Source organism: Saccopteryx bilineata, chromosome 3, assembly GCF_036850765.1.
Source record: "Saccopteryx bilineata isolate mSacBil1 chromosome 3, mSacBil1_pri_phased_curated, whole genome shotgun sequence".
Classification (NCBI taxonomy): Eukaryota; Metazoa; Chordata; class Mammalia; order Chiroptera; family Emballonuridae; genus Saccopteryx; species Saccopteryx bilineata.
The window spans coordinates 5,557,527-5,583,071 of NC_089492.1; the positions used below are offsets into that span (position 1 = coordinate 5,557,527).

At 53.7% G+C, this 25,545-nt stretch overlaps 1 protein-coding gene across 4 annotated transcripts in view; it reads right to left on the reverse strand.

Moving 5' to 3' along the window:
- The window catches only part of KHDRBS3 (KH RNA binding domain containing, signal transduction associated 3), a 159,738-nt gene that overhangs the window by 73,569 nt on the left and 60,624 nt on the right, over positions 1-25,545 (reverse strand). For all 4 annotated transcript variants that reach the window (XR_010730189.1, XM_066265612.1, XM_066265614.1 and 1 more), the window contains exons 3-5: positions 14,521-14,637; positions 8,810-8,956; positions 5,665-5,804 (exon numbers count right to left, since the gene is read on the reverse strand). Coding sequence is in view for 3 of the 4 variants with exons in the window: in XM_066265612.1 (XP_066121709.1) it covers positions 5,665-5,804; positions 8,810-8,956; positions 14,521-14,637 (404 nt within the window). In the remaining variant the exon portion in view is untranslated. The remainder of the gene's footprint in view (positions 1-5,664; positions 5,805-8,809; positions 8,957-14,520; positions 14,638-25,545) is intronic.

The window sequence follows — 25,545 nt, forward strand, 5'->3', positions numbered from 1 at the left end:
CTCAAGCCACAAACAGTCCCCTTGTTTCTCGCTTGAAAGCCTTTGCCCCGGCGCCTGGGGCTGGAAGGACTTCTGTCAGGCACCACCCTGTCTCGCCCTTGGCCTCCTTGCTGAGACTATGGACCCCCACGCCCCCGCCACGCCTGCTTCCACGACACTTCTTCTCGTACCCCTCCTTCATTCCCCGTTTATCCCGGCAGCTCAGCCACTTCTTCCCCCGGCTCTTCCGTCAGACTCTGACGTCAGGACAACTTAGGCATCTCCACAAACCCAGTCCCTGTGACAGGAAGAGCTCAGGAATAAGGTGTGATGTCCCATGGCCTCACATCAGAAAAAAAACAGAGGGTTTTCAAAGAGGAACAAAAACGACACTTGGGAAACCCCAGGGTGCGGTGGGGAGAGACCCCCCGGCCGCACACATGCTCTCCAGCTTCCTTTCCCCGCGTGCCCGGGGTCCTGGTCAACATCACCCCAGGAAAACCAGTGGGTACGCTGGTGGCAGAACGCCTTCCGCCCGGGGCACCGCAGCCCCAGGAGGGCCCAGAGCCCCCGTCCAGCTCGAGCGGCGGGCAACGTGCACGCGGCTGGCCGGGCAGAACCCAAGGGGGCCCGTCTGATCTGTCCCTCCCCGCTGGCAGTGAAACGACGTCTTGTCAGGGGCTCTCACACCACCTGCCCCGTTATCTGCCTCCGGTGCTGACTTCCCAAAGCCTACGACGTGATTTTAAAAGAAAACACACTTCTCTCCTTTTGTCCCCCTTTCCTCAGTGCCAGGGCAGCTGCCCACGGATACCCCAGCCAGGCCCGGATGAAGGCTCCGAGGGAAGAGGGGGTGGCTCAGTGGAGAGAGGGGGCGGCTCAGTGGAGAGGGGGCGGCTCAGTGGAGAGGGGGCGGCTCAGTGGAGAGAGGGGGCGGTTCAGTGGAGAGAGGGGACAGCTCAGTGGAGAGGGGGGACGGCTCAGTGGAGAGAGGGGGCGGCTCAGTGGAGAGAGGGGGCGGCTCAGTGGAGAGAGGCAGGGACCTGGTGGTGAGAGGGGGTGGCTCAGTGGAGAGAGGGGACCTCATGGGAGAGGGGGCGGCTCAGTGGAGAGAGGCAGGGACCTCGTGGGAGAGGGGGCAGCTCTGTGGAGAGAGGCAGGGACCTCGTGGGAGAGGGGGCGGCTCTGTGGAGAGAGGCAGGGACCTCGTGGGAGAGGGGGTGGCTCAGTGGAGAGAGGTGACCTCGTGGGAGAGGGGGCGGCTCAGTGGAGAGAGGCGGGACCTCGTGGGAGAGGGGGCGGCTCAGTGGAGAAAGGCAGGGACCTCGTGGGAGAGGGGGCGGCTCAGTGGAGAGAGGCAGGGACCTCGTGGGAGAGGGGGCGGCTCAGTGGAGAGAGGGGACCTCGTGGGAGAGGGGGCGGCTCAGTGGAGAGAGGGGGCAGCTCTGTGGAGAGAGGCAGGGACCTCGTGGGAGAGGGGGCGGCTCAGTGGAGAGAGGGGACCTCGTGGGAGAGGGGGCGGCTCTGTGGAGAGAGGGGACCTCGTGGGAGAGGGGGCGGCTCAGTGGAGAGAGGGGACCTCGTGGGAGAGGGGGCGGCTCAGTGGAGAGAGGGGACCTCGTGGGAGAGGGGGCGGCTCTGTGGAGAGAGGGGACCTCGTGGGAGAGGGGGCGGCTCAGTGGAGAGAGGCAGGGACCTCGTGGGAGAGGGGGCAGCTCTGTGGAGAGAGGGGACCTCGTAGGAGAGGGGGTGGCTCAGTGGAGAAAGGCAGGGACCTCGTGGGAGAGGGGGCAGCTCTCTGGAGAGAGGGGACCTCGTGGGAGAGGGGGCGGCTCAGTGGAGAGAGGCAGGGACCTCGTGGGAGAGGGGGCGGCTCAGTGGAGAGAGGGGACGGCTCAGTGGAGAAGGGGCGGCTCAGTGGAGAGAGGGGGCGGCTCAGTGGAGAGAGGCAGGGACCTGGTGGTGAGAGGGGGTGGCTCAGTGGAGAGAGGGGACCTCATGGGAGAGGGAGCGGCTCAGTGGAGAGAGGCAGGGACCTCGTGGGAGAGGGGGCGGCTCTGTGGAGAGAGGCAGGGACCTCGTGGGAGAGGGGGCGGCTCTGTGGAGAGAGGCAGGGACCTCGTGGGAGAGGGGGCAGCTCTGTGGAGAGAGGCAGGGACCTCGTGGGAGAGGGGGCGGCTCAGTGGAGAGAGGCAGGACCTCATGGGAGAGGGGGCGGCTCAGTGGAGAAAGGCAGGGACCTCGTGGGAGAGGGGGTGGCTCAGTGGAGAGAGGCAGGGACCTCGTGGGAGAGGGGGCGGCTCAGTGGAGAGAGGGGACCTCGTGGGAGAGGGGGCAGCTCTGTGGAGAGAGGCAGGGACCTCGTGGGAGAGGGGGTGGCTCAGTGGAGAGAGGGGACCTCGTGGGAGAGGGGGCGGCTCAGTGGAGAGAGGGGACCTCGTGGGAGAGGGGGCGGCTCTGTGGAGAGAGGGGACCTCGTGGGAGAGGGGGTGGCTCAGTGGAGAGAGGGGACCTTGTGGGAGAGGGGGTGGCTCAGTGGAGAGAGGGGACCTCGTGGGAGAGGGGGCGGCTCAGTGGAGAGAGGGGACCTCGTGGGAGAGGGGGCGGCTCTGTGGAGAGAGGGGACCTCGTGGGAGAGGGGGTGGCTCAGTGGAGAGAGGGGACCTTGTGGGAGAGGGGGTGGCTCAGTGGAGAGAGGGGACCTCGTGGGAGAGGGGGCGGCTCTGTGGAGAGAGGGGACCTCGTGGGAGAGGGGGCGGCTCAGTGGAGAGAGGCAGGGACCTCGTGGGAGAGGGGGCAGCTCTGTGGAGAGAGGGGACCTCGTGGGAGAGGGGGCAGCTCTGTGGAGAGAGGGGACCTCGTGGGAGAGGGGGCGGCTCTGTGGAGAGAGGGGACCTCGTGGGAGAGGGGGTGGCTCAGTGGAGAGAGGGGACCTCGTGGGAGAGGGGGCGGCTCAGTGGAGAGAGGGGGCAGCTCTGTGGAGAGAGGCAGGGACCTCGTGGGAGAGGGGGCGGCTCAGTGGAAAGAGAGACAGGGACCTGGTGGTGAGAGGGGGTGGCTCAGTGGAGAGAGGGGACCTCATGGTGAGAGGGGGCGGCTCAGTGGAGAGAGGGGGCGGCTCAGTGGGAGAGGGGGCAGCTCAGTGGTGAGAGGGGGCGGCTCAGTGGGAGAGGGGGCAGCTCAGTGGTGAGAGGGGGCGGCTCAGTGGGAGAGGGGGCGGCTCAGTGGTGAGAGGGGACCTCGTGGTGAGAGGGGGGGGCTCAGTGGAGAGAGAATGCAGACAAACTCTGCTCCAAGGAAGGCCCTCCAGCAGTCTGCCCGGGTCGTGGGGCCAACATGTCACGTGTGTGTGCCTGAGTTCCTATGACAGGCACATGCCATCGACACAGAATTAGAAGGGAGGGAGGGAGGGAGGGAGGGGACAGTTCTGACAGTTCAGGTGCGGGGATGTCTTGAGAAGTCAGTCTAGTCGGGAATCAGACAATGTGAATAACATCCCAATAACGTGTTTTTAAAGTAAAGTTTTGTCTAGTAGAAATGATATGTTATGGCCCTGGCTGGTAGCTCAGTGGATAGAGTATCGGGCCAGTGTATAGACATCTGGGTTCGATCCCCGGTCAAAGCAAATGTAAAAAGTGACCATTTGCTTCTCTCCTCCTCCCTCTTCCCCTCCCGCAGCCAGTGGCTCAACTGATTCTAGACTTGGCCCCCAGTACTGAGGATAGCTCAGTTGGTCCGAGCACGTCAGCCTCAGGTGCTAAAAATAGTTCAACTGATTTGAGCATCAGTCCCAGACAAGGTTTGCTCAGTAGATTCCAGTTTGGGCACATACACGAGTCTGTCTGTCTCCCCTCCTCTCACATAAAAGAAAAGGAAAGAAAAGACATTATCATTTTTCTTATAATCACCCTTTCAGTAACAATAACAACAAAAAAATACAAAAGGGTCTTTAGACAGAGCTGGGTGAAATATTTATGGCCCAGCCACCAAGAACTCAGTTTTCCTGACGACTAGTTGGGTACTTCATACACATTGAGGGAAATGCATCGTCCCCGGTCACTGAGACAATCTGCGCATCTTAGGCTATCATTCGTCACACGTTTTAAAGGGAATCCGGACCGTGTGGAAACCCACATGGATGGGGCAGGGACAGGGACAGGGACAGCCTCTCACATGGTTGGAGACATTCTATAGTGACTCATGGGCACAGAGCCTGGCTGCTGACTGTCCGTCACAGCACAGGCTGAAATACCAGTTTTGCAAAGTGTGACCTCATGGACACCGGAGGGATGACCTAACGGTGAAACTATAAACCAGTCCCTTACGCTGATAATTCACGCAGCATCTGAGAGATGCTGACCAGGAGGAGGACGGGGGAGGGGGCGGGGACAGGCAAGGGGACAGGGACAGGGAGGGCACGAATTCACTGCGATGCTGTAAAGACACAGCACAGGACAGACTGTGCAATGTAGAGAAACTTCCTCATCCCCCAGACAGAGGAAATCTATGTCCTGAAATGCAAAGTTTCCATTAAAACACTATCACTCCCCATGGCAGGATTTAATTTTAGACCGTTTACACCTATTACCAGAAAAGTATCGTGCCCTGACAGGAATAACTTTCTCCTCCGTAAAATTCCAGAGCGGTCACATCCTGCCACCCATCCCACAAAGCTAATTCAGTCTGTGACAGACAAGACCTTCATTAACAAACAAACAAACAAAAATCTTACAATGGCTGACACTTGATCAGAAAGAGCCTAAAGGATTTTCTGTCCCTGCAGTCACCCACCACTGTTTCACAGAGGACTGCCATATGCAGGGGCCTCTATGGGATTATCTCAAAACAAGGCGAGACCAATGAGAAGCAAACACAAACGAAAGGTAAAGCCCACTTGACAAATGCTACTAAGTAACCAAGACAGGCTGCTGTGCACAGTTCTGACTAGGAGACAGCCCTGGGCAAAGGGGCCTGTGTGTTGAAAATGCAATTCCAAGAGGGGTCGCTAGTGATGGGACACAGCATTCCAAGAGGGCAGTGTGAGATCGGAGGACTCGGGAAAGAGAAGGGCGTGGCCTGTGAGGGTCAGAAAGGCTCAGCCCCATCTGTGTCTGTCTGTCTGGAGCACAGACTGGGCAGGGCGCAAGGTCAGGCGGGGCGGATAGCCGTGCCGGATGCCAACAGTGCGTGCCAGGAAGTGCGGGATTTCTTCCAGCTGCAAAGGAAGCCCCCAAAGGATGTAATGCGGGGAGAAAATTCATCTAACTTAATTTGAAAAGACCATTAAGACCGCCGTGACTACCAATGGGAAGCGTAGTGTGGAGGAGATGGGGAAGGATAGGAGACAGGATGAGAGAAAAGACTGACAGGTGGAGAGGCTATCGGGAAAGGCAACATTGTAACTGCCGGCAGGGTATCAGAGTCTAACCGCAAACATGCCAGTCAGTGACCCATGCCTCAGCTGGTTATCAAACCTGCCAATCAGTGACCTGTGCCTCAGCTGGTTATCAAACCTGCCGGTCAGTGACCCGTGCTTCACCTGGTTATCAAACCTGCCGGTCAGTGACCCGTGCCTCACCTGGTTACATGCCCGTCAATGACCCGTGCTTCACCTGGTTATCAAACCTGCCCGTCAGTGACCCGTGCCTCACCTGGTTACATGCCCGTCAGTGACCCGTTCCTTACCTTGTTATCGCCGGGGTCGGGACACCTCTCGTACGCAGGGTGGATTTCCCTCGAACGACGGGGACGTCCGCGTTTTCTGAGCCTCCGTTCAAGTACGTCAGCTCCTGGAGCTGTGCTTGCCTGATCTCGTCGTTGTAGTCCTACACACGAGACAGAAGACAGCGAGCGTGCCACGTGAGACCCGGCAGTGTTCAGAGCGAGAGGCAGACGGTTTTGTAAATATAGTGGAAAAAAGGTGGGAGGGATAGGGAAACAGGTGAATTCATAAAACAAAGATTTGAATTTGTTACAATGAAAAATGCATCAAATAAAAATTTTAAAAATAATAAAAAATTTTTAAAGAAAAAATGTATTAATAAATTGTAAAAAAGAAAAACAAAAAACAGTGTTTTCCCTAAAACTAAAATTTTCTACAATCAGCCATTTAACTCCTTTCCCCAGGCATGATTTCCAAGCAAAATGCTTATAATAAAACTGAAATACCATGTAACAGATATACAGGCGTTGCTGTTTACAACGTAATTCAACCAGTAGTTACTGAACATCTGTGACTGCCCAGTAACAGAGAACAGGGAGGGCAGGCAGCCACCCCTGCATTCTTGTTGCACCTTTCCATCTGGCTACTGCACCAGTAGCAACAGTTACCGTTTACAAAACTGAATACATCATCTTATACCTGAAAACTTCTCTTCTGTATCTTATTATAGTATTGTCTAAATAGCCAACTGAGAAACCGTGGGACTATCTCTGACTCTGCTCCTTCCCTTAATATCCCAGCTCCTTTCCACAACCAGCAAGAAAAATGTGTCATGAATAAAGAAAACTGTGATCTTTTATTTCACAGTAGAAGGAAGTTCAGGTGTCAATGATCACGCAGGAAAGTCACCTAACCCAGCTGTAGCGTGAAGGCTGGTTCCTCTCTGAGAAGTGTCGTCTGAGGGTGAGTGTGAGCTAGCCTTCCGAGAAAGGGGAGTCAAGGCCCCAGACGGAGGGGGAAGCCCAGTTAAAGATCAAAGGAACGGTGGTGTGTCAGGGAACAGAAAGAAGTGCTATTTGGATGAATGATAGAAATAATTTGGGGAGGGAGGTGGCTTACAACGGGAGGGGAAGGCGGAGTCCAAATCACATAAAGCGGCAAGTTGGTTTAAGTGGACCTGCACACGCCTGGAACTCAGGGGACCAGGAAGCACGGAGCTGTCTCAGGGAGGCGAGGGCACAGTCAGGGCTGTGATTCGGAAGGATCGTTGTAGCACCCGTGTACCTGGATACCGAGCGCTGAGAGCAGAAACGGATAAGACACTGTACCCAGACACACAGACGCCCCCCAGCGCACACGGACACCCACTGGGACAGGCCCTGTGCTAGGCCGTCCCCAGGCCCCAGTAACTTAAATGTACTGAGCTCAGACCAAGCACATGGTCCGACCACAGTGAATGAAATCAGAAACCCTCTAACGGAAACCTGGGAACTCCACAAGTACACAGCAATGACAAAACACAGTCACAATAAGCCCTGCGTCAAAATACCAGGACTCAGGAGAACGAAAAAGCACCCCGAGATGAAGTCAAATAAAAACAGGACGCACCAGTGTTTCCAGGATCGCACGCAAGGCACTGCTCAGAGGGAAGTGTGTGTGTGTGTCTACATTAATATATATATATATGTGTGTGTGTGTGTATATATAGCTTCAAAGGCTTATACGTAAAAAAATTAAGGAATAAAAAATTATCTAAGCATTCAAAGCAGAAGGAAAAAATAGGAATTAAACCAGAAGTAAGTAAAATAAAGAATACAAAATAGGGAAACTTAAATCAAGAGTTGGGCCTGACCAGGCGATAGCGCAGTGGATAGAGTGTCAAACTGGGTCACGGAGGACGCAGGTTCAAGACCCCAAGGTCGCCAGCTTGAGCACGGGCTCATCTGGTTTGAGCAAAGCTCACCAGCTTGGACCCAAGGTCGCTGGCTCGAGCAAGGGGTTACTCGGTCTGCTGGAGGCTCGCAGTCAAAGCACATATGAGAAAGCAGTCCATGAACAACTAAGGTGTTGCAACGAAAAACTGATGATCGATGCTTCTCATCTCTCTCCGTTCCTGTCTGTCTGTCCCTATCTATCCCTCTCTCTGACTCTGTCACTGTAACCCATAAAGCACACAGCTCTCTGTGGAACCATCCTAAGTGGGGGACCAACCGTACTAAAACCCCGTAAACAGTATACATTCCAAGGGTAAACTTTATGGTCTGTAATTTAAATCTCAAGAAAGGTCTTAAAGGACAAAAACCATGCTGGAGGCAGCCAACACCGGATGGAAGCTGGATTTCAGCGTGGCGATCTGGAGCACAGAAGTGGAGGAAAGATGAGAAAATGTAAATAATTTCTGATCGTAATGCAGAACGCCAACACTGACTTGCAGAGTGTCACAGGAGACACTGGAGACGGAAAATCACCGGAACCCGGGTCGGAGGTGAAGGGCAGGCCCGATCAGGGCACACCGCAGAGCGGGCGCACGAGAGAGCAAGGACAGTGGGTTCCCGTCCCTGCGAGGAGCAGGCAAGGCTGAGGATGAGGCTGGGTTTCACTGTGAACACACACAGACGCCCTCTCTAACCTATCGGGGTCCGTGTGACCTCAGAAGGGTTGCTGGACTCCATCAGCATTTCTGCAGCTCTACACCAAACCTATAGATACATTTCCTGCCATTTCACTTCATTCTAAATAAAACGCGCTGCCTACATGCTAGATAGCTGCCGTGCTGAGTGTGAGCGGGTGTGACAGCCGCGTGGGGAAGAAGTCCACTGGGCCCCCGTCACAGACCCGGAGAACACTCAGAGTCTGTGTCTCAGAACAATAAACCTGTGAGGTGACAGCAGTGTCACAAGGTTGAGGACGCGCTGTCCCACAGCTGGACAAGCGACCGTGCTCTTCACTTTCCTTAGTCACCTGCCCGCCCGCAGCGGTATTCTTTAGTCTCAGAGACCCAGTGGCCCCCTGCAGAAGGGACAGGGCCAGTCACGCCCGGGCCCGGTGGGTCTGCTGGCCACGGCCCCCTGCGCAGCTCCACAGCAGGCAGAGTGCCAGGCAGATACCTGTCACCGATTAGAGATTCCGAGGACCATGGTGGAGGCGGCGCTGGGACGCGGTACTCACGGGGATGAGGAACTTCTTGATCTCCTCCAGGGCGTGCCCCATGCGGGCGTAGGCTTCGGCCGGCGGGGCGAACACCTCGATCAGGACGTGGAGGTCGTCGTTCAGGTGGAAGTACTTGGCTTCTCCGCTTTTCCTCAACTCTTCCTCCTGAGGAGAGACAGGTCACATTGGAGGAGGTGTCGTTTTGCACAAAGAGAGAGAGAGAAAATAAAAACCACCGGAGCTTATCGGGCAGGTGGGCGTCACCAAAGAGCCACTCACCCACCAGCCACCACCACCTGAGGAAGAAGTGTATGTGACACGTCACCCTGACCCTGCCACCCCAGGCTGTGGTGAAGGAGTCGGTCTCAGCTCCTGCCTCTGGCCTGGGGGTCCCGCCACCGGCCCTGTCCTCGGGCTCGGCCCCAGGCCCCTCCGGGCCCCGCGCCCACCTCCCTGGAGGTTCTCAAGACTGGCTAGGACGGTGGTCCAGCTCATTTCTGTCCCATCACACTGCCTGCCTGCAGCTGTCATGAGGTGGTGACCAATGTCTGAGGTACCTCAGGGGCTTGCTGGCGACCTGCCCGCTTTCCGACTTCTCTCACGGACGCGACAGCCACGTGGCTCAAGCCACGACTGCCTCGCCTGGCGCTGCGTTCGCCATGCCTAGAAACTGGCAGGCACAGAGCAGACGCTCAGCACACGTGGGACGAGTGTGACCGATCAGCAGTGGTTCCTATCCATGTCCGCGGGCACGTGCCCGTACCCCTCACCAAGCCCTTCTGCAGGCGGGCACCGTCCTCTCCCTGAGGAGGGACCAGCGACTGGCATGAACCCCTGCTGCAGGACTGGACACGTTTGTGATACACATGGCCCAGTTTCTCTGTCGTCGTTTGCACAGTGAAATTCGGCGGGGGGCGGGGGATTGGGAGGAAAGACACAGATAACTAAGGGACTAACAAGTTCGCTCCATTATCTTGACCTAACTTAGCTTTCATCGGGGCGGTGATGACAGGCCCCGAGTCTTTCTGTGCCCTGCTCCCAACATTCAGATCAGACAGCTGGAAAAGGTCAGGAGGAGCCTCCATCCAAAGTGATGTCCCAAGGAGCAACCTTCCTTTCTCAGCTCCCCAAAGCCACCTGTCCCGGGAGAGCACGCCAGGATCGCCTGACTGCCGTCCTGCCTCGCCACCAGCCGCCCGGGGGCCGCAGAGGCACACACCCCTCCACGTCGCCCCTGAAGGCCTCACATCTGCTCACTGAGCCGATGTGATTTCTTACAAAGAAAAGGGGGTCAACGAGGAAAGGGCACGGGACTTTGCGTCACACCCCCGAATCGCGGCGACGCTGGCCACCAGGTGTGTGGCTTTAGAGGGTTGACAGGCAACCCAACGCTGAACCCGCAAAGTCAGCTTGGTGTTAACACACGTACACGACTCTAGGGCCCCTGAGACTAAGAGGACCGGCTTTCTGTAAAACAGGCAGAAGAGGAGATGGTGCCTGCACTGCCCGGCCCCCGCCCGACGTTGGGCAGGCCCTCAAGACGCCAGCATCCTTCACATTGAAGGGAAGAGGGTCAGGCACCGAAAGCAAACAAGAAAAACAGCTGAAGTCAGAGCAAACAAGAGCTGCCATTAACATCCCATGCAGGTCCTCCGACATGCGTCTTGAGTCAAGAAGCACTGCTGTTCTAAGCCAACAGCAGACTGTCCGCTGCTCTAATCAGGACACTTTTAATCGTGTGACCTGGTATTCCGCCTTTTCTGGCTGAAGCTCCAAACCCTGGATTCCATGAACAGCAGCAGCTCCTCTTTGAAAGCATGAATAAACACTCTTCATCTTTTTCTAACATGTGCTGAAATAATCATCTTAAGGCGGGGACGGTTGTTGGTTCCGAGCCCAGCACTTCCACTCTCACCGCAAGCTTACGCTGGAACAGAGGGGCTTCCTCCCCACAACCACAGTCATCACAGCCGTCCACGGAGTGAGTGGTCGTCACCAGACTATTTCAAGGTTAATGAGAGGAGGGGCAACGTGGTGTTTGGGGAAGAACACCAGACTTCGATGTTCTACATTCACATCCCAAAGCCAACACTTACCGCGTGACTTTGGGCAGGTTACTTTATCCCCACCTTAAAGGGGCGAGTTTAAATGGTGGGAACCGTATAGCACCTACTGCTCACAGGGCCACTGCAGCAAGAAAGGGGCTATTGTGCCAGGAATGAGGAGTACACGGTAATAAAGGAACTATAGCGATAAAGGGCTTTTGTGTCCAAAGACAGAAAACGTCTGTAGGTTGATGTCTAACATACAACAAGCCCTCAATAAGTGATGGAGGCAGGAATACATCTTATAACGATGACGGTGAGGGTGACACAACTCTAGCGTTAATTATTCTATAGCACAGGCAATGCGGGCAGGGCATCCAGCGCCATGGCGGCACACGTGGGGGGCTCCCAAGCTTTGCCGTGATTATTAGGCCTTACAACCAGCCGGCACCTGTCAGCGAGGATGCCTCTATTTCATCAAGGGGGCACATATGAGAAAATGAATTACATTCACATGAGGACTTCAATGGCAAACACTCGGAAAACCTCAAGGAACACGATGGTAACAGGAAGCAATGGAATCTCTCTAGAAATAAACGTACTCTCAGCTGGGAATTTCTGCAAGTTGAAATTAACCTAGTGCAAAGGATCGCGTGGAACCCGTGTTCCAGACCTCAGTCAGGCTGATGACGGCGCGTGCGGTGGACGGGGTGCCGGAAGCATCCGCTGACAGCCACCATCAGAGGTGGGGCTGGCGGGGGCAGTGGGTGGCCAACCTACAACATGTGTACTGCCCCCCCCATTTCTGGCGGTCTGTATGGAAGACTAATAATCAGCCACTTGCAGAAGCTCCATCCTGACTCGCTGACTCATGTGGTCGAGGGCGTAGAAAGGAAAGCACTCGTGAGTGGGCACTAAGTGGTCTGGGAACAGGGCCCATGTGTGGAAGCACAGGGCACTTCATGAGATGCACAGCTGGCAAAGCCACTGACCGGGTAGCCGAGGGGACCAATGGTAGCAGACGCCAAAGCACCGCACCCCTCAGCCACCTGTGCTACTCAAGGGACTCACTGATCCAGTGCCCGCGGTGACAGAGAGGTTACGCATTAAATACACACCGGACTCCCCTTCCAAGGACACTGGCCACTGCCACCCAAGTGTCCAATATGCCAAAAGCAGAGAACTACCTGCAGCCCCTGAACCACGACACCATCACCTGGAAGGACCAGACCACGGAAGCCCAGGGGGCAAGCTGGTGGTGTCTAGAGCTTCCCTTTCATCGCAAGGACAACCAGGCACCTGCTATTCTGTGGCTGTGTCATCCAGATAAAGACGCGCCTTCCCGGGCCCCCTTCCGCCTGTGACACTATCTGGGCACGCCCTGACCACCGCTGTGGCATGCCGCGAAACGCTGCTTCTGACCAGAAAACTCTATGACCCGATGGGTTCCACTGGTGACAGCAGGCGCCTCATGGCCAGGTGGCCTTGCCAAAGACTTCATGTAGATATCAGCAAGGGTGGGATGCTGTTCTCCCAGACACACACCCTGACTGACCAGCTGGACGGCACAAGGGGTCCTCTTCTACGGCCGCGACGGAGCAGTCAGAAAACCGACGATGCAGACGTGGGCACCGCTTAGTGCGCAGTTAACCAGCCTGGCCGAGATCACTGTTATTTCAAACACCGACGGAAGATTCACGTGAAGGCCCCGCCCTGAACAGGCTGGGGCCAGGGGTCTGTGCACGCGTGTAAACAGGGTCCCTCTGCGTCTGCTACATAGCCGTGTTCTAATCAAACCACCTGATGAACCTCCCCAGTTAACAGAGAGCACTCTCAGACTCTCTGAACCTCAGCTGTCTCACATGTAAAGTTTAAAAACACGATTATGCTGATCTTCCGTCCTCTTCCTGACGGTGGCACAGGGCAATGCGCGGAACTGTCACACGGCGTCTGAGTCACCGTGGCTGTCCCATAAACCAACGGTGGCAGATGTTACGAGAAAGCCGTTAGCAAGCTACATGGACTTTCTCGGGAAGGGTCTGGGTTTCGTCTAAACGCCTTTCTTGTCCGACACGACCGGTGTTCAACATGTCACGGGAAGGGACCACTGAACGTGGATTTGGTTCTTAGTAACACGGGTCGTTAACCAATGACCACCACATAAAGTGAAGATGGGGAGCAACGTAAGTCACAGCTCGCTGTGAGACGTGGAAATTTCTTTCAGAGTGGGTTTAAGAGAGTGATGAATAAAAACAGTAATTTTAGCTTATTATAATAAAAAAGGAGGCACACGACGACGAGATATCACCTCACACCTGTCACAGTGGCTGTCATCAACAGATCAGCAAACAAGTGCTGGTGAGGATGTGGAGAAAAGGGGACCATGTGCACTGCTGGTGGGAACGCAGACTGGGGCCGCCCTGTGGGAAGCTGCGTGGTGTTCCTCAGAAAATTAAACCTGGGACTGCCTTACGACGCCGGAATACAGACAAAGAAACCCAGGACACTGCTTCAAAAGAATGTATGCCCCCTCTGCTCACTCAAGTTTTATCTGCAATAACCGGTCCCCAATAACCAACATCTGGAAGCAGCCAAGTGCCCGTCAGTAGATGAGTGGATAAAACGCCATGGTACATTTACACCTTGGAATACTACACAGCCGTTAAAAAGGAGGAGACCTTATCTTTTGCAACAGCCTGGATGGATCTGGAGAGCACTGTGCTAAGTGACATGAGCCAGTCAGAGAAAGACAAGTGCCATACGATGTCACTCATGTGTGGAATCTAATGAACAAAATGAACTAACAAAGAAAATAGCGACAGCCTCACAGACACACAGAACAGACTGGCAGCTGGCAGAGGGGAGAGGGCGTTGGGGTGCTGGGTGGAAAAGACGAAGGGATTGAGCACGCACTAAAGAGCCTCACAGATACAGACAACAGCATGGTGATGACAAGAGGGAAAAGGGGTGGGGGAGGTGGAGGAGGGTAAAGGGGTACACGGTGAACAAAGGAGACTCGAGTCGGGGTGGGCAGCACACAATATGATAGATAGATGGTCTATTATAGAACTGTAATTAACCAATGCCACCCCAATAAATTCGATAAAAAAAATAAATAAATCTTGAAACTCTCAAAAAAGGAGGCAGTTAATGCAAATATATCCAAATAGAAAACTATGGGTAAGCAATCATTAAAACTTCTAAAATCAAATTTAATTGGATAAAATACAAAGGACACCAACAGAAGGCCAGATACAAGTATATACTTTATCAATTCAATTTTGTGGAGCACAGGCCTAGGAAAAGACCCCAGGGAACTAATCATGTAAAAGACAAACCAGGAAGGTGAGACTACAGACAACTCTCATTTCTCTTCACGGTCATTTCTTTATCATTCTGCTTTTCACAAGGCAACATATTGTTTCCAGAATCAAAGTCATAGGGACTACAACATTATTTTATAAACGAATGTAAAAATTACAAATGCAAGTTTAAGATGCTGCACAGTCTGAACTGGCCAGTGTGATTCCATTTTATGAACAGTATCATAAACATATCACCTTATATAACGTTTTTCTATGACCTAATTTAAGATTCTAGTTAGCTTTTATATAATAAGTATTAGTAAAATGGGTGATCTGTCAGGTCTACAGAAAAGTAGCCACTGTCGATAATGAGTATTACCTTTGCCTTATCTCTCATGGAACCTTTTCCAAGGATGGACATTTTTGTCAAGGTTTCTTCTTGTAAACGCTTCAGAGAATTGCCACGTGGACCCAGAAGCTTCCCCACAAAGTTGAACTAGGAAAAACAAACAAACCAAATTTGTGACACTCATTTATGAAAGCAATTTCTTAGTCCTGAATATCAGGAGACACTGTGAGAGGCTACACATTATTGATTAATGACATATACTTCAGTTGCTGCTACATGAATCCCACTATTTCCACAAACCATATATAATAGGGCTAGAAGCAGTAAACATTTTAAAAGTTGATAGAGCTCTCTACACCAATGACCTCAATGATGGTCATAGTTCACAAATCGTAAATGCAGTGAATTCCCTGACAGTTCCCACACACACTCAATGTCCACTGTGAACAGTGCCAGGATTGGAGTACAGGTGAGGAAAAATGATGCTGGAGTCACGTTAATGTCACCTGACTGATCATTAGGGAGTCTCGGGCTTCTTCTACCAGGTTAACACTTAGTCCTTGGTCAGTCAACCAATGAGTGCACAGGCCCAGACGAGTTCTTCCACATTCAGTGCTAACAGAAGTTTTCCCATAAGGCCCACCTATCTCTTCTCAACTAGCCATGGGAATGTGGACAACCCAGATGCCCAGGGTTCTTTACTTAACAAGCAGAGTAGAAGTGAATCTTAAAATTGTTTTTTGATTGATTGGTTTTAGAGAAACAGAGAGAGAGAGAGAGAGAGAGAAACATCAATTTGTTGCTCCATTTATCTATGCACTCACTGGTTGATTCTTGTATGTGCGCTGACCGGGGATTGAACCTGCAACTTTGGGGCATCAGGATGTAATTCTAACCAACTGAGCTGCCTGGCTGGTGCGAGAAGTGAATTAATTAAGAGCATGGACTCTGAGGCTAGGCTGCCATGGTTTTAAAACCTGGCTTTTCCATTTAGCAGCTGGGTAACTACCTGGGCAAGTGACCTAACCTCTCTGTACCTGGGCTTCCTGGTGTGTTAAATGGGACCTGCCCTCATGGGGCTGTTCTGGGGAAGAAATGGGTCCATATATACAGATTACCTAGAACAATGCTTGGCACAAAACAGACAATAAATATATCCTGAAGGAAAGAATGATGAGGAGGAATTTCACACACTTTTTCAAGCCTTACTATAATTAAGGTAAACCATGAACACTTCTTGCTCCCTGGTGGAAAGGCAGACTGCCATGTTTGTGAGCCGGGGAGTGGGCTATTCTCCTAGGCAAGATTCTGGAAGACAAACTCATACCCGTGATGCTCTGACACCAGCCACCTTCCACATTCTATGTCACGGCCAGGATGCTGTGGGTTTGTTTGTTTTTTTTTGTTTTTTTTCATTTTTCTGAAGCTGGAAACAGGGAGAGACAGTCAGACAGACTCCCGCATGCGCCCGACCGGGATCCACCCGGCACGCCCACTAGAGGCGACACTCTGCCCACCAGGGGGCGATGCTCTGCCCATCCTGGGCGTCGCCATGTTGCGACCAGAGCCACTCTAGCGCCTGAGGCAGAGGCCACAGAGCCATCCCCAGCGCCCGGGCCATCTTTGCTCCAATGGAGCCTTGGCTGCGGGAGGGGAAGAGAGAGACAGAGAGGAAAGCGCAGCGGAGGGTTGGAGAAGCAAATGGGCGCTTCTCCTGTGTGCCCTGGCCGGGAATCGAACCCGTGTCCTCCGCACGCTAGGCCAACGCTCTACCGCTGAGCCAACCGGCCAGGGTTGGGATGCTGTGGTTTTTAAGAGAAAAATATCCCCCAATTTGCCTAACTACAATTTTCCTGAAACAACTACTTTCTTAAAAAATTCAAAAGTATTTTTTCCCTGCCCACTTTTAATCTTATTTGCCTTTAACAAGACTCTCAATTACCTATTTTTAACCTTCACATCCTTTTTTTAAAAATTGTAAGTAAATGATGTTTTTAAATATATAAGTAATGCAGAGTTTAAAACACCAGACACCATACAAGGTGGGGAGAAAATCAGGGTGCCAACCCTCCTCTCTGCCTCGTCCCTGTCACCTGTTTTCTCTGCTTTACCATGTTCGGACTTTTATTATTTGGGTGTCGGAGCTCCTGAGCGAGGTCCCTAAGTTTCTTATCTTTCCTCCCTTTCTCTGTGACCTTCTCTCTTCAGCTTCTGGGAGGTTTAATCACATTAAGCGGCCGCATCTATTGATTCTTTCATTTCCACTATCAGATGTTTAACTACTAATAGTACTTTCTTAGGTTTCTTTTGTTTTTATGGCTTTTAAAAATATTTTATGAAAGCAATCCACATTCCTATCTCTCTGAGGATGTTAATGAGAGTGGCCCTCTCCCACCCCCCACCCCCACCCGCCTGTGTGAACTGGTCTCTTCCCATGGCGGGGACCTCCCGCGGAAAATGGCCAATACCCTCCGCTGCCTGTCCCTAGGAGTTTAAGACTCAGGCTGCCTGGACGGTCTGCCTTCCTACACGGGACCTGACAACTCAGTGACACGGCAGCCCAGTGTCCTCATCACAATCTACCCAAACATCAAGAGCTGCGTTTCTCCCCACTGGGCCAGGCAGTGACCGGAAGAGGAATTATTCCCAGTCCCCCACGGGGAGGCATCCGTCCAGCTGCTGGGATTCTGAGGTCCCACACCTGAGTGCACGCACACCTTGTTTATACACGAAGGGACTCCCTACTGTCCCAGTGGCATCTGGGTCCAGCCTCCGTTGTACGGAGCTGGGTCTCGGAGCCCACCGCTCTTTGACTTCTGCCTCTCTGGGAAATGGCTAGTCTGTTACTGGGTTAAAGTGTGCTGACGGGCCCTGGCCGGGTGGCTCAGTGGATAAAGCATCATCCAAGCACACTGAGCTCGTGGGTTCGACCCCTGGTCACGGCAGGTACAAGAAGTGATCAGTCAGTGCACAGCTACACAGAACAACGAATTGATGTTTCTCTCTCTTTCTTCCCCCCTTTCTTTTCTCTCTCAAATAAACTAAAAATTTTTTTAAAAAAAAAGGAAAGAAAGAGAAAGAAAGGCAGATGTCCAGTTGTCAGTGAGACGAGCCTCCAGGGGTCTAACTCGGCCATTTTCAACCCTTTTCATCACACGGCACACAGGAACTAACTACTAAAGTTCTGCGGCACACCCAAAACTATTATTTTTTGTCAATCTGACAGAAACAAAAAAAATAGGTATAATTTGCCCTGGCCGGTTGGCTCAGCAGTAGAGCGTCGGCCTAGCGTGCGGAGGACCCGGGTTCGATTCCCGGCCAGGGCACACAGGAGAAGCGCCCATTTGCTTCTCCACCCCTCCGCCGCGCTTTCCTCTCTGTCTCTCTCGTCCCCTCCCGCAGCCAGGGCTCCATTGGAGCAGAGATGGCCCGGGCGCTGGGGATGGCTCTGTGGCCTCTGCCCCAGGCGCTGGAGTGGCTCTGGTCGCAACATGGCGACGCCCAGGATGGGCAGAGCATCGCCCCCTGGTGGGCAGAGCATCGCCCCTGGTGGGCGTGCCGGGTGGATCCCGGTCGGGCGCATGCAGGAGTCTGTCTGACTGTCTCTCCCTGTTTCCAGCTTCAGAAAAATGAAAAAAAAAAAAGGTATAATTTTGATTCATTCACAGCAGATGGCTCTCATTGTGTTGGTTGTTGTCATTTTTTATTTTTTATTTGACAGTCTAAGGGAAAAGAGGTCAGGTAAGTGCCACGTTTTAAAAATTCCTGCGGCAAGCCCGCTGAAAACCAGCCAGCAGTCCGACGCCTTCCCTCGCAGCCTTCCGCCCCGCCTCCTCCCTCCGCCCCGCCTCCTCCCTCCGCCCCGCCTCCTCCCTCCGCCCCGCCTCCTCCCTCCGCCCCGCCTCCTCCCTCCGCCCCGCCTCCTCCCTCCGCCCCGCCTCCTCCCTCCGCCCCGCCTCCTCCCTCCGCCCCGCCTCCTCCCTCCGCCCCGCCTCCTCCCTCCGCCCCGCCTCCTCCCTCCGCCCGGCCCCATAAACCCCCCTGCACAGTAACTAGTGTCCACGGCGGTGAGTCTCCCCCAGGTCCTCGCGCACTAACGAGCCCGTTTCTGGCCACGCGGCCCCATCCTGCAAGCTCAGGGCTCTGTCTGCTCCGTCTCCGGCGGCATCGCCGTTTTGATCCACTGATTTCCCAGCCCCGCAAGTTTCCCGACATCCTTCGCCTTCCATGGCCTCACACAGGGTTCCTATCCTCCTGGATTTGTGCCTCTTTAATTCATCGGCATTGTTTTGCTGGGTTCAAGGACAGCGGACAGCAACAGCGTCAAGTTAACTGCAGGTGGTGAAACCGCCATATTTACATTCCTTTAATAGTGACCTATCTCCTAGTGAACCACTGTCAGGAGACCAGGAAGGCATCCGATTCAAACACCTGATCTTACCCTGGGAAAACTGAAGCCCGCAGAGCGGTGTGTCCTGTTCAAGGTCACTCGATAAAACATAAAAACAGGGTTCTATACCATCAGGAAAGGCTTTTTATCTCCTGTTATATCCCTGTAGGTGTTTCCTTTCTCCATTTAACATCTATTAGTATTTTGTTCTCAAAAAAAGGACGTTAACAAGTATTTTGACCACCAGAAGCCCTTTTATCCCCTTCCTTGTTCAACCACAGATGGTGCAACAGTCCTCTCTCTCTAGTCAGGTTAACCCGCCTGAGTGTCCGACGCCTCATTTACAACACAGAGACCATACTCCTGTGGGGACACAGGATTCTAGGTGAATGATACCCACCCCTTACTGAGAACTGACTCCCCGTCATCCACAAGGCCACCCACCGAGGGAGCCACCACACTGACACAACCTGACCACACCCAGGCCACCCAACCTTCACCTGAAGTCCAGGGAGCCTGACGTTCAGACTAAGCGTGTGGATAACGAAGCGTCCTCAGCACTGAGTCAGGGAGGGCAGTGGGCTGGGCCGGGTTCTCAACTCCCTGCACCACCTCGGGGGAGGGGGGGGCAGTGCATCTGGAAATGGCCTGCTTGTTTGGTAGTCACATGACTGCGGGTCATACAGGCCTTTGATGGGCAAAGACCTGGAGTGTCAGACATCAGAAAGGGACCACCTCTCACACTGTATGAGTGTCCTGTAACACACCGAGGGTGTCGCGGTAAGGACACACTGCTAGAGAGAGGAGCCAGACTTTGGTCACTCTCTCTGTCCCTTAGACTTACAGGCAAGGCCATGCTGCTGTCCTCTCGGTTTACAAGGTCAGTCCCTCCATGGATTCTAGCACATACTATAACAGGAGTGACAGACAAAACCACCCTTCCACTGGGCGTGGTCAGTCCTTGCAACAAGAAAAGGCCTAAGTAACGTATGGCCTGAGTCTATGTTTTACACTTTTAGACTTAGAGGATATAAAAATAAACAACTCAGGCAACGCAGCTCTCTTCTGTGCCACTGGCTCGGAAATCCAGGCTGTGGGCTTCTGCCCAAGTGTCTGAGACACGCTCCCTCTGACCAGCCTGTGTCACAGCAACCTTGGCCTTTCCAGCCCACAGCCTCGCCGTATTTACCAGAGCTGTGCTTACAACAGCCAGCACCCTGAGGGGTTATCACAACGACCAGAAGAGATAAAGTGCTGAGCACTGTACCACGCACATTCTACCTGAGCCCTGCGCTCCAGAGAAAACAGGGATGATTAAGAAGTCCTCAGCTCTGGCCGGTTGGCTCAGCGGTAGAGCGTCGGCCTAGCGTGCGGAGGACCCGGGATCGATTCCCGGCCAGGGCACACAGGAGAAGCGCCCATTTGCTTCTCCACCCCTCCGCCGCACTTTCCTCTCTGTCTCTCTCTTCCCCTCCCGCAGCCAAGGCTCCATCGGAGCAAAGATGGCCCGGGCGCTGGAGATGGCTCCTTGGCCTCTGCCCCAGGCGCTAGAGTGGCTCTGGTTGCAATATGGCGACACCCAGGATGGACAGAGCATCGCCCCCTGGAGGGCAGAGCGTCGCCCCTGGTGGGTGTGCCAGGTGGATCCCGGTCGGGCGCATGCGGGAGTCTGTCTGACTGTCTCTCCCTGTTTCCAGCTTCAGAAAAATGCAAAAAAAAAAAAAAAAAAAAAGAAGTCCTCAGCCTGACCAGGCGGTGGCGCAGTGGATAGAGTGTTGGACTGGGACGTGGAGGACCCAGGTTCAAAACTCCGAGGTTGCCGGCTTGAGCGCGGGCTCATCTGGTTTGAGCAAGGCTAACCAGCTTGAAGCCCAAGGTCACTGGCTTGAGCAAGGGGTCACTCGCTCTGCTATAGCCCACTAGTCAAGGCACATATGAGAAAACAATCAATGAACAAGTAAGGTATTGCAATGAAGAAATGATGCTTCTCATCTCTCTCCATTCCTGCTGTCCCTATCTGTCCCTCTCTGTCTCTGTCACACACACACACATACACACACACACACAAAAGTCCTTAGAACCTCTCACACTGCTGGAAGTAGCTTCCTGAAAGGGCCACTGTTCTCCATGTGACTTAGGGGAGGCCTGCTGACAGCCCCGTTTTCCTATGACCTGGTCAGACGTGGGCCCTCCAGACCCCCCATTTTCCTATGACCTGGTCAGACGTGGGCCCTCCAGATCCCCCGTTTTCCTATGACCTGGTCAGACGTGGGCCCTCCAGATCCCCACTCTTGGCTCCATGAAAGAATGGCTGACCTGAATGTGCCCACTGATCAGTCAGAAAGCGCCCCTTACCCTGACCTGATCAAACTTCAGTCAAGTTTCCTCTTTCCTCGGGCCCTGAATAGGGACTCACCCACAGCCTGAGCCGGGAGACCACTCTCCTGAGAGGCCCCTCTGTCACCAGGGACCAGCCTCAAGGTAAATAAAATACTTTCTGACCCCATGTCCCACCAGGCCGCCTCCACCCGTCCCTCTCACTGCCCCTCACTGCCCTGGCCTTGCTCAGGTTCCTCCTAAGAGCAAAACCCTTCGCTACCTGACCCCGGAGACAAGCGAGACAAGCGAGACCTCGCGCTCTGGGCTCCCTCCCTGTTCCAACGACCCTTCCAAAGAGTAGGGTTGATATTGATAACTGTATCAGGTTTTATTTGATAACTGTATTTGCAGGACAGCCAGTAAGTAATCTGATACATTTCAACTTCCATTTTTATTAATGATTTCATCTGTGCATAGATTTGCACAGAGGTTGAAAGTGTTATCCTATCCAAGACCACTGACTTTTCTCCAAATGCCAATTATTACATTACAGATGTATTATGTTACACAGGTTACAGTGGTACATAAAAAACGTTTCAAGTGATTATGATGGTAAATCAGCACCCAGGAAGCACAGCTGATGCTCCCTGCGTAAGGCAGACCAGCCTATCATTACGTTCTTTGTTGGTAAAGACCTGGCAGTGCCTTTCTGCATTTGCTATTTGTGATCTAAATTATATTCGTGACATGACACTGTTCCCTGGGAAGCAATTACAGGTAAGTTGCCAGTACATAAACTAAGCCTCCAGAACTTGTCACCGTCTCAGGGAAAAGGTATCCTTTAATTGGATGATTAGTCTAACAAAGGGCTGTTTTACTGACCTCTAGCCCAACACTGACACTGAACTTGGAGCCTCGGCCACCACAGCTTCAAACACGCTGTTTCTCCAGATGCCTTAGCCCAGCCAATAGCACTGCCTCCTGCGGTGGGTCCAGCCCAGAGCACCATGTTCCTTCCCCGGGGCAGTGACGAGGCCTTTCGGGGTCACTGCTCTGGCATGTGTGCAGAGACGGCACTCCGGAAATGTCCAATGAATGAATTCTGTCCTGACGGTGTTACCTCCCAAGTATCTCAGGTCTGTCTGTCGCCCTGTGGCCCACCACAGCCCCCTCGGGCAGGCCACCTCCCAGCGAGCCCTCTATAGACCCTCCTCCGGAACCATGTGTACATATTCAACCAGCCCACTCGGAGGGCTGAACTCAAAGTCGGTCTGTCTCGTCTGTGTCTAACACACCACTGTCCAGCTGTCCTGGGAACCAGCCTGCTGCAACAGGCTGGCTCTGATCACCCACCCTCCTACCCCCCAAGCTTCACCTTGCTCTCCTGCTTTAGATGTTAGCCATTCTAGACTTATTTTACTTTCTCAAAACTGCTGTGTTCCAAGAACTACCCATCTCAGCTCTGAGGCACAAACGTCACTGTCAGTCTCAGAAGCAGAAGGAAGCTGGATGGAACTCAGGCTAACGCAGAAGGCCCAGGGCCAACGCGAAGCACGTTCTGGGAGAGGGAGCCAGCGCCCAGGGAGGGAGCACAGGCACCTGGAGAGGACACCAGTGACCGGAGAGAGGGCACAGGCACCGGGGAGGGAGCACAGGACCGCTGGAGAAACCAGACCCAGAGTCTGCTGACCTGGGGGGGCTCCCGCACACGCCCCCCACCCCCAGGAGCTCACTGACCAGGGGGTCTCCCACACATGCCCCCCGCCCCCAGGAGCTCACTGACCAGGGGGTCTCCCACACACGCCCCCCGCCCCCAGGAGCTCACTGACCAGGGGGGGCTCCCACACATGCCCCCGCCCCCAGGAGCTCACTGACCTGGGGGGGGCACTCCCACACACGCCCCCGCCCCCAGGAGCTCACTGACCAGGGGGGGGCTCCCGCACACACCCCCACCCCCAGGAGCTCATTGACCAGGGGGGGCTCCCGCACACGCCCCCGCCCCCAGGAGCTCACTGACTAGGGGGGGCTCCCACACACGCCCCTGCCCCCGCCCCCAGGAGCTCACTGACCAGGGGCGCTCCTGCACACGCCCCGCCCCCAGGAGCTCACTGATGGGGGGGTTCCCGCACACGCCCCGCCCCCAGGAGCTCACAGGGGAGATGCAGGACGCAGCCTCAGACCACAACTGCCCTGGTGCAGGAAGGACAGAAGAGCAACCCCAGCTGAGATTGCGCAGCCCTGCACCCCCCACCACCACCGCCACCGTCTCCCCTTCTGAACAGAAGCCCGAGTCTGCAGGAGGACGGCCAACGAACCACGTCGCTTGGTCTTTTTAAAATATGGACAAAACCAACAAAGCTGGTGTTAGTTCAGCGTCCAGCCCTGGGTAGTGCTGTCAGCGCCACAACGGTGGTAAAGAACACACGTGGTCTAGGTGCCCGGTGGACCACAGACACTGACAATGACCACGTGCTGATGGAGTCACACGGTCTGGTGCAAAGAGCCAGGTGACACACCAGTGAGACACACACTCAAAGATAACGTTCGTTCCTCGCCAGCAAGCACCCAGCCAGGGGCGCAGAACGGGACCACAGAGAGCATGGTGTTCACGGCAGGGTGGGTGACCACTGGTGAGGCTGGCCTCCCTGCAATGGTCACACATGAGATGTGTCCTCTGCGGGGACCCGGGAGCAGACAACTGCTTGCAATGTGAATGCCGAGGAACATGTGAGAAGCACACTGGCCAGTCTGACCGGGGTGGAGTGATGCAGGGCAGGAAAGGGACAGGCAGGGAAGGGAGAGGCGGCCCAGAGGGAGCCCAGAGGCACAGACGCACCCACCTGGGCCATTCAGGCCACCGTCCAGACTTCGGGTTTAATTTCAAGTTTAAAATATGGAAGCGTTCCAGGTGCTGTCATTTTCTCTGTGTTCTGGTCCCTGCTGATATTTTTCACATTGACATGTCTCTTCTGACAACAACAGAGAATTTACACTGGAATGGACCAAACCCGAGGTTGCTATAAAGTACAGGCAGGGGCCAGTCCTGGGTCATCAGAGTCTAACCGGCCCCGGGGGCTTCTCCTCCAGGCACCTGCCCTGACCTTCTTTTCCCATCCTCCTGCTTCCTCAGGGACGCTTGACAAATTCTCCCCGCCCATTCCGGGGAAGAGGGAATGAGCCGTTCTCACATCTGAAACCTTCCCCACCTCCGACTCCCGTCTCCACTCTTAATACACTGCCCGGCACACAGGAATGCTCCAAAAAAAAATAAAGAAAAAAAATTATACTGAATCAACAAAAGCAAAAAGGAATAAATTAATGGACTTCGGGTCCAGGAACCCAGTGTCCTGCCTACTGTTGCTTTATTCTCAGACAGCCCAGCTGTATCAGCAGTACCATGAAATATAAAACACTCTCTGGCACAGGAGGGAAACAATCTCCAAACATTAACTCCTTCTGCCTACCCACCAGGGCAGGGTGACCAGCACAGAAGCACAGCGAGTCCCCTCTGGGGGCGGGTCCTGGCCCAGCAGGGACGCTGCCCAGCCCAGAGCTGGCCCAAGGGCGGAGGCAGCTTATATTATGATCTCCTCAGTCAGCCTTCCCTCATCCCACTCTGCCTCCTTTGAGCTGGGGGCTGGGGGCTTTCGAGATCCCTCCTGCCTTCTCCTTAGACGAAAAGTTATTTTAAAAGTATGTTTGTGCCTGACCTGTGGTGGAGCAGCGCATAAAGCACCGACCTGGAATGCTGAGGTCGCCAGTTCTAGGTTCTGGCTTGCCTGATCAAGGCACATATGGGAGTTGATGCTTCTTGCTGTTCCTCCTCCTCCCTCCCTCTCTCTCTTCTCTCTAAAATGAATAAAGTCTTTAAAAAATATTTTTTAAAGCTTGTTTGTTGAACTGTATATAAGATCTGGTTATGTTAAAACAGGAGGGCATTTTGGAGTATACAGACCCCTTATAATGATGGATTCAGTGTCCACTGATTCGTTATGAATTAATTGAATTAGTGGTCTGTGTATGTGTGTGTACATTTACAAAATAATAATAATAATAATAAGTCCTTTCACTGGCACAGTTTCTCCTGCTCACCAAGATAAAAATACCCAAAAGTATTATTATGGTGTCTTCCCTGATTATCACACGGATTATTTACTGTTCCTTTTATACTAGTTATTTTCCTTGAAATGCACTTTATGATTTCATAGACAAAAAAATCAACTCCTGGGAGAAATCTCATCCTTGCTCAAAGCAATTCCCTTCAGTCCACATGGTCCCTCCCTGCTCTCTCTGTCCCCCCACCCCCCGCAGGCTGAAGCCCTAGCCTGCCGCCGACACACCCTTAC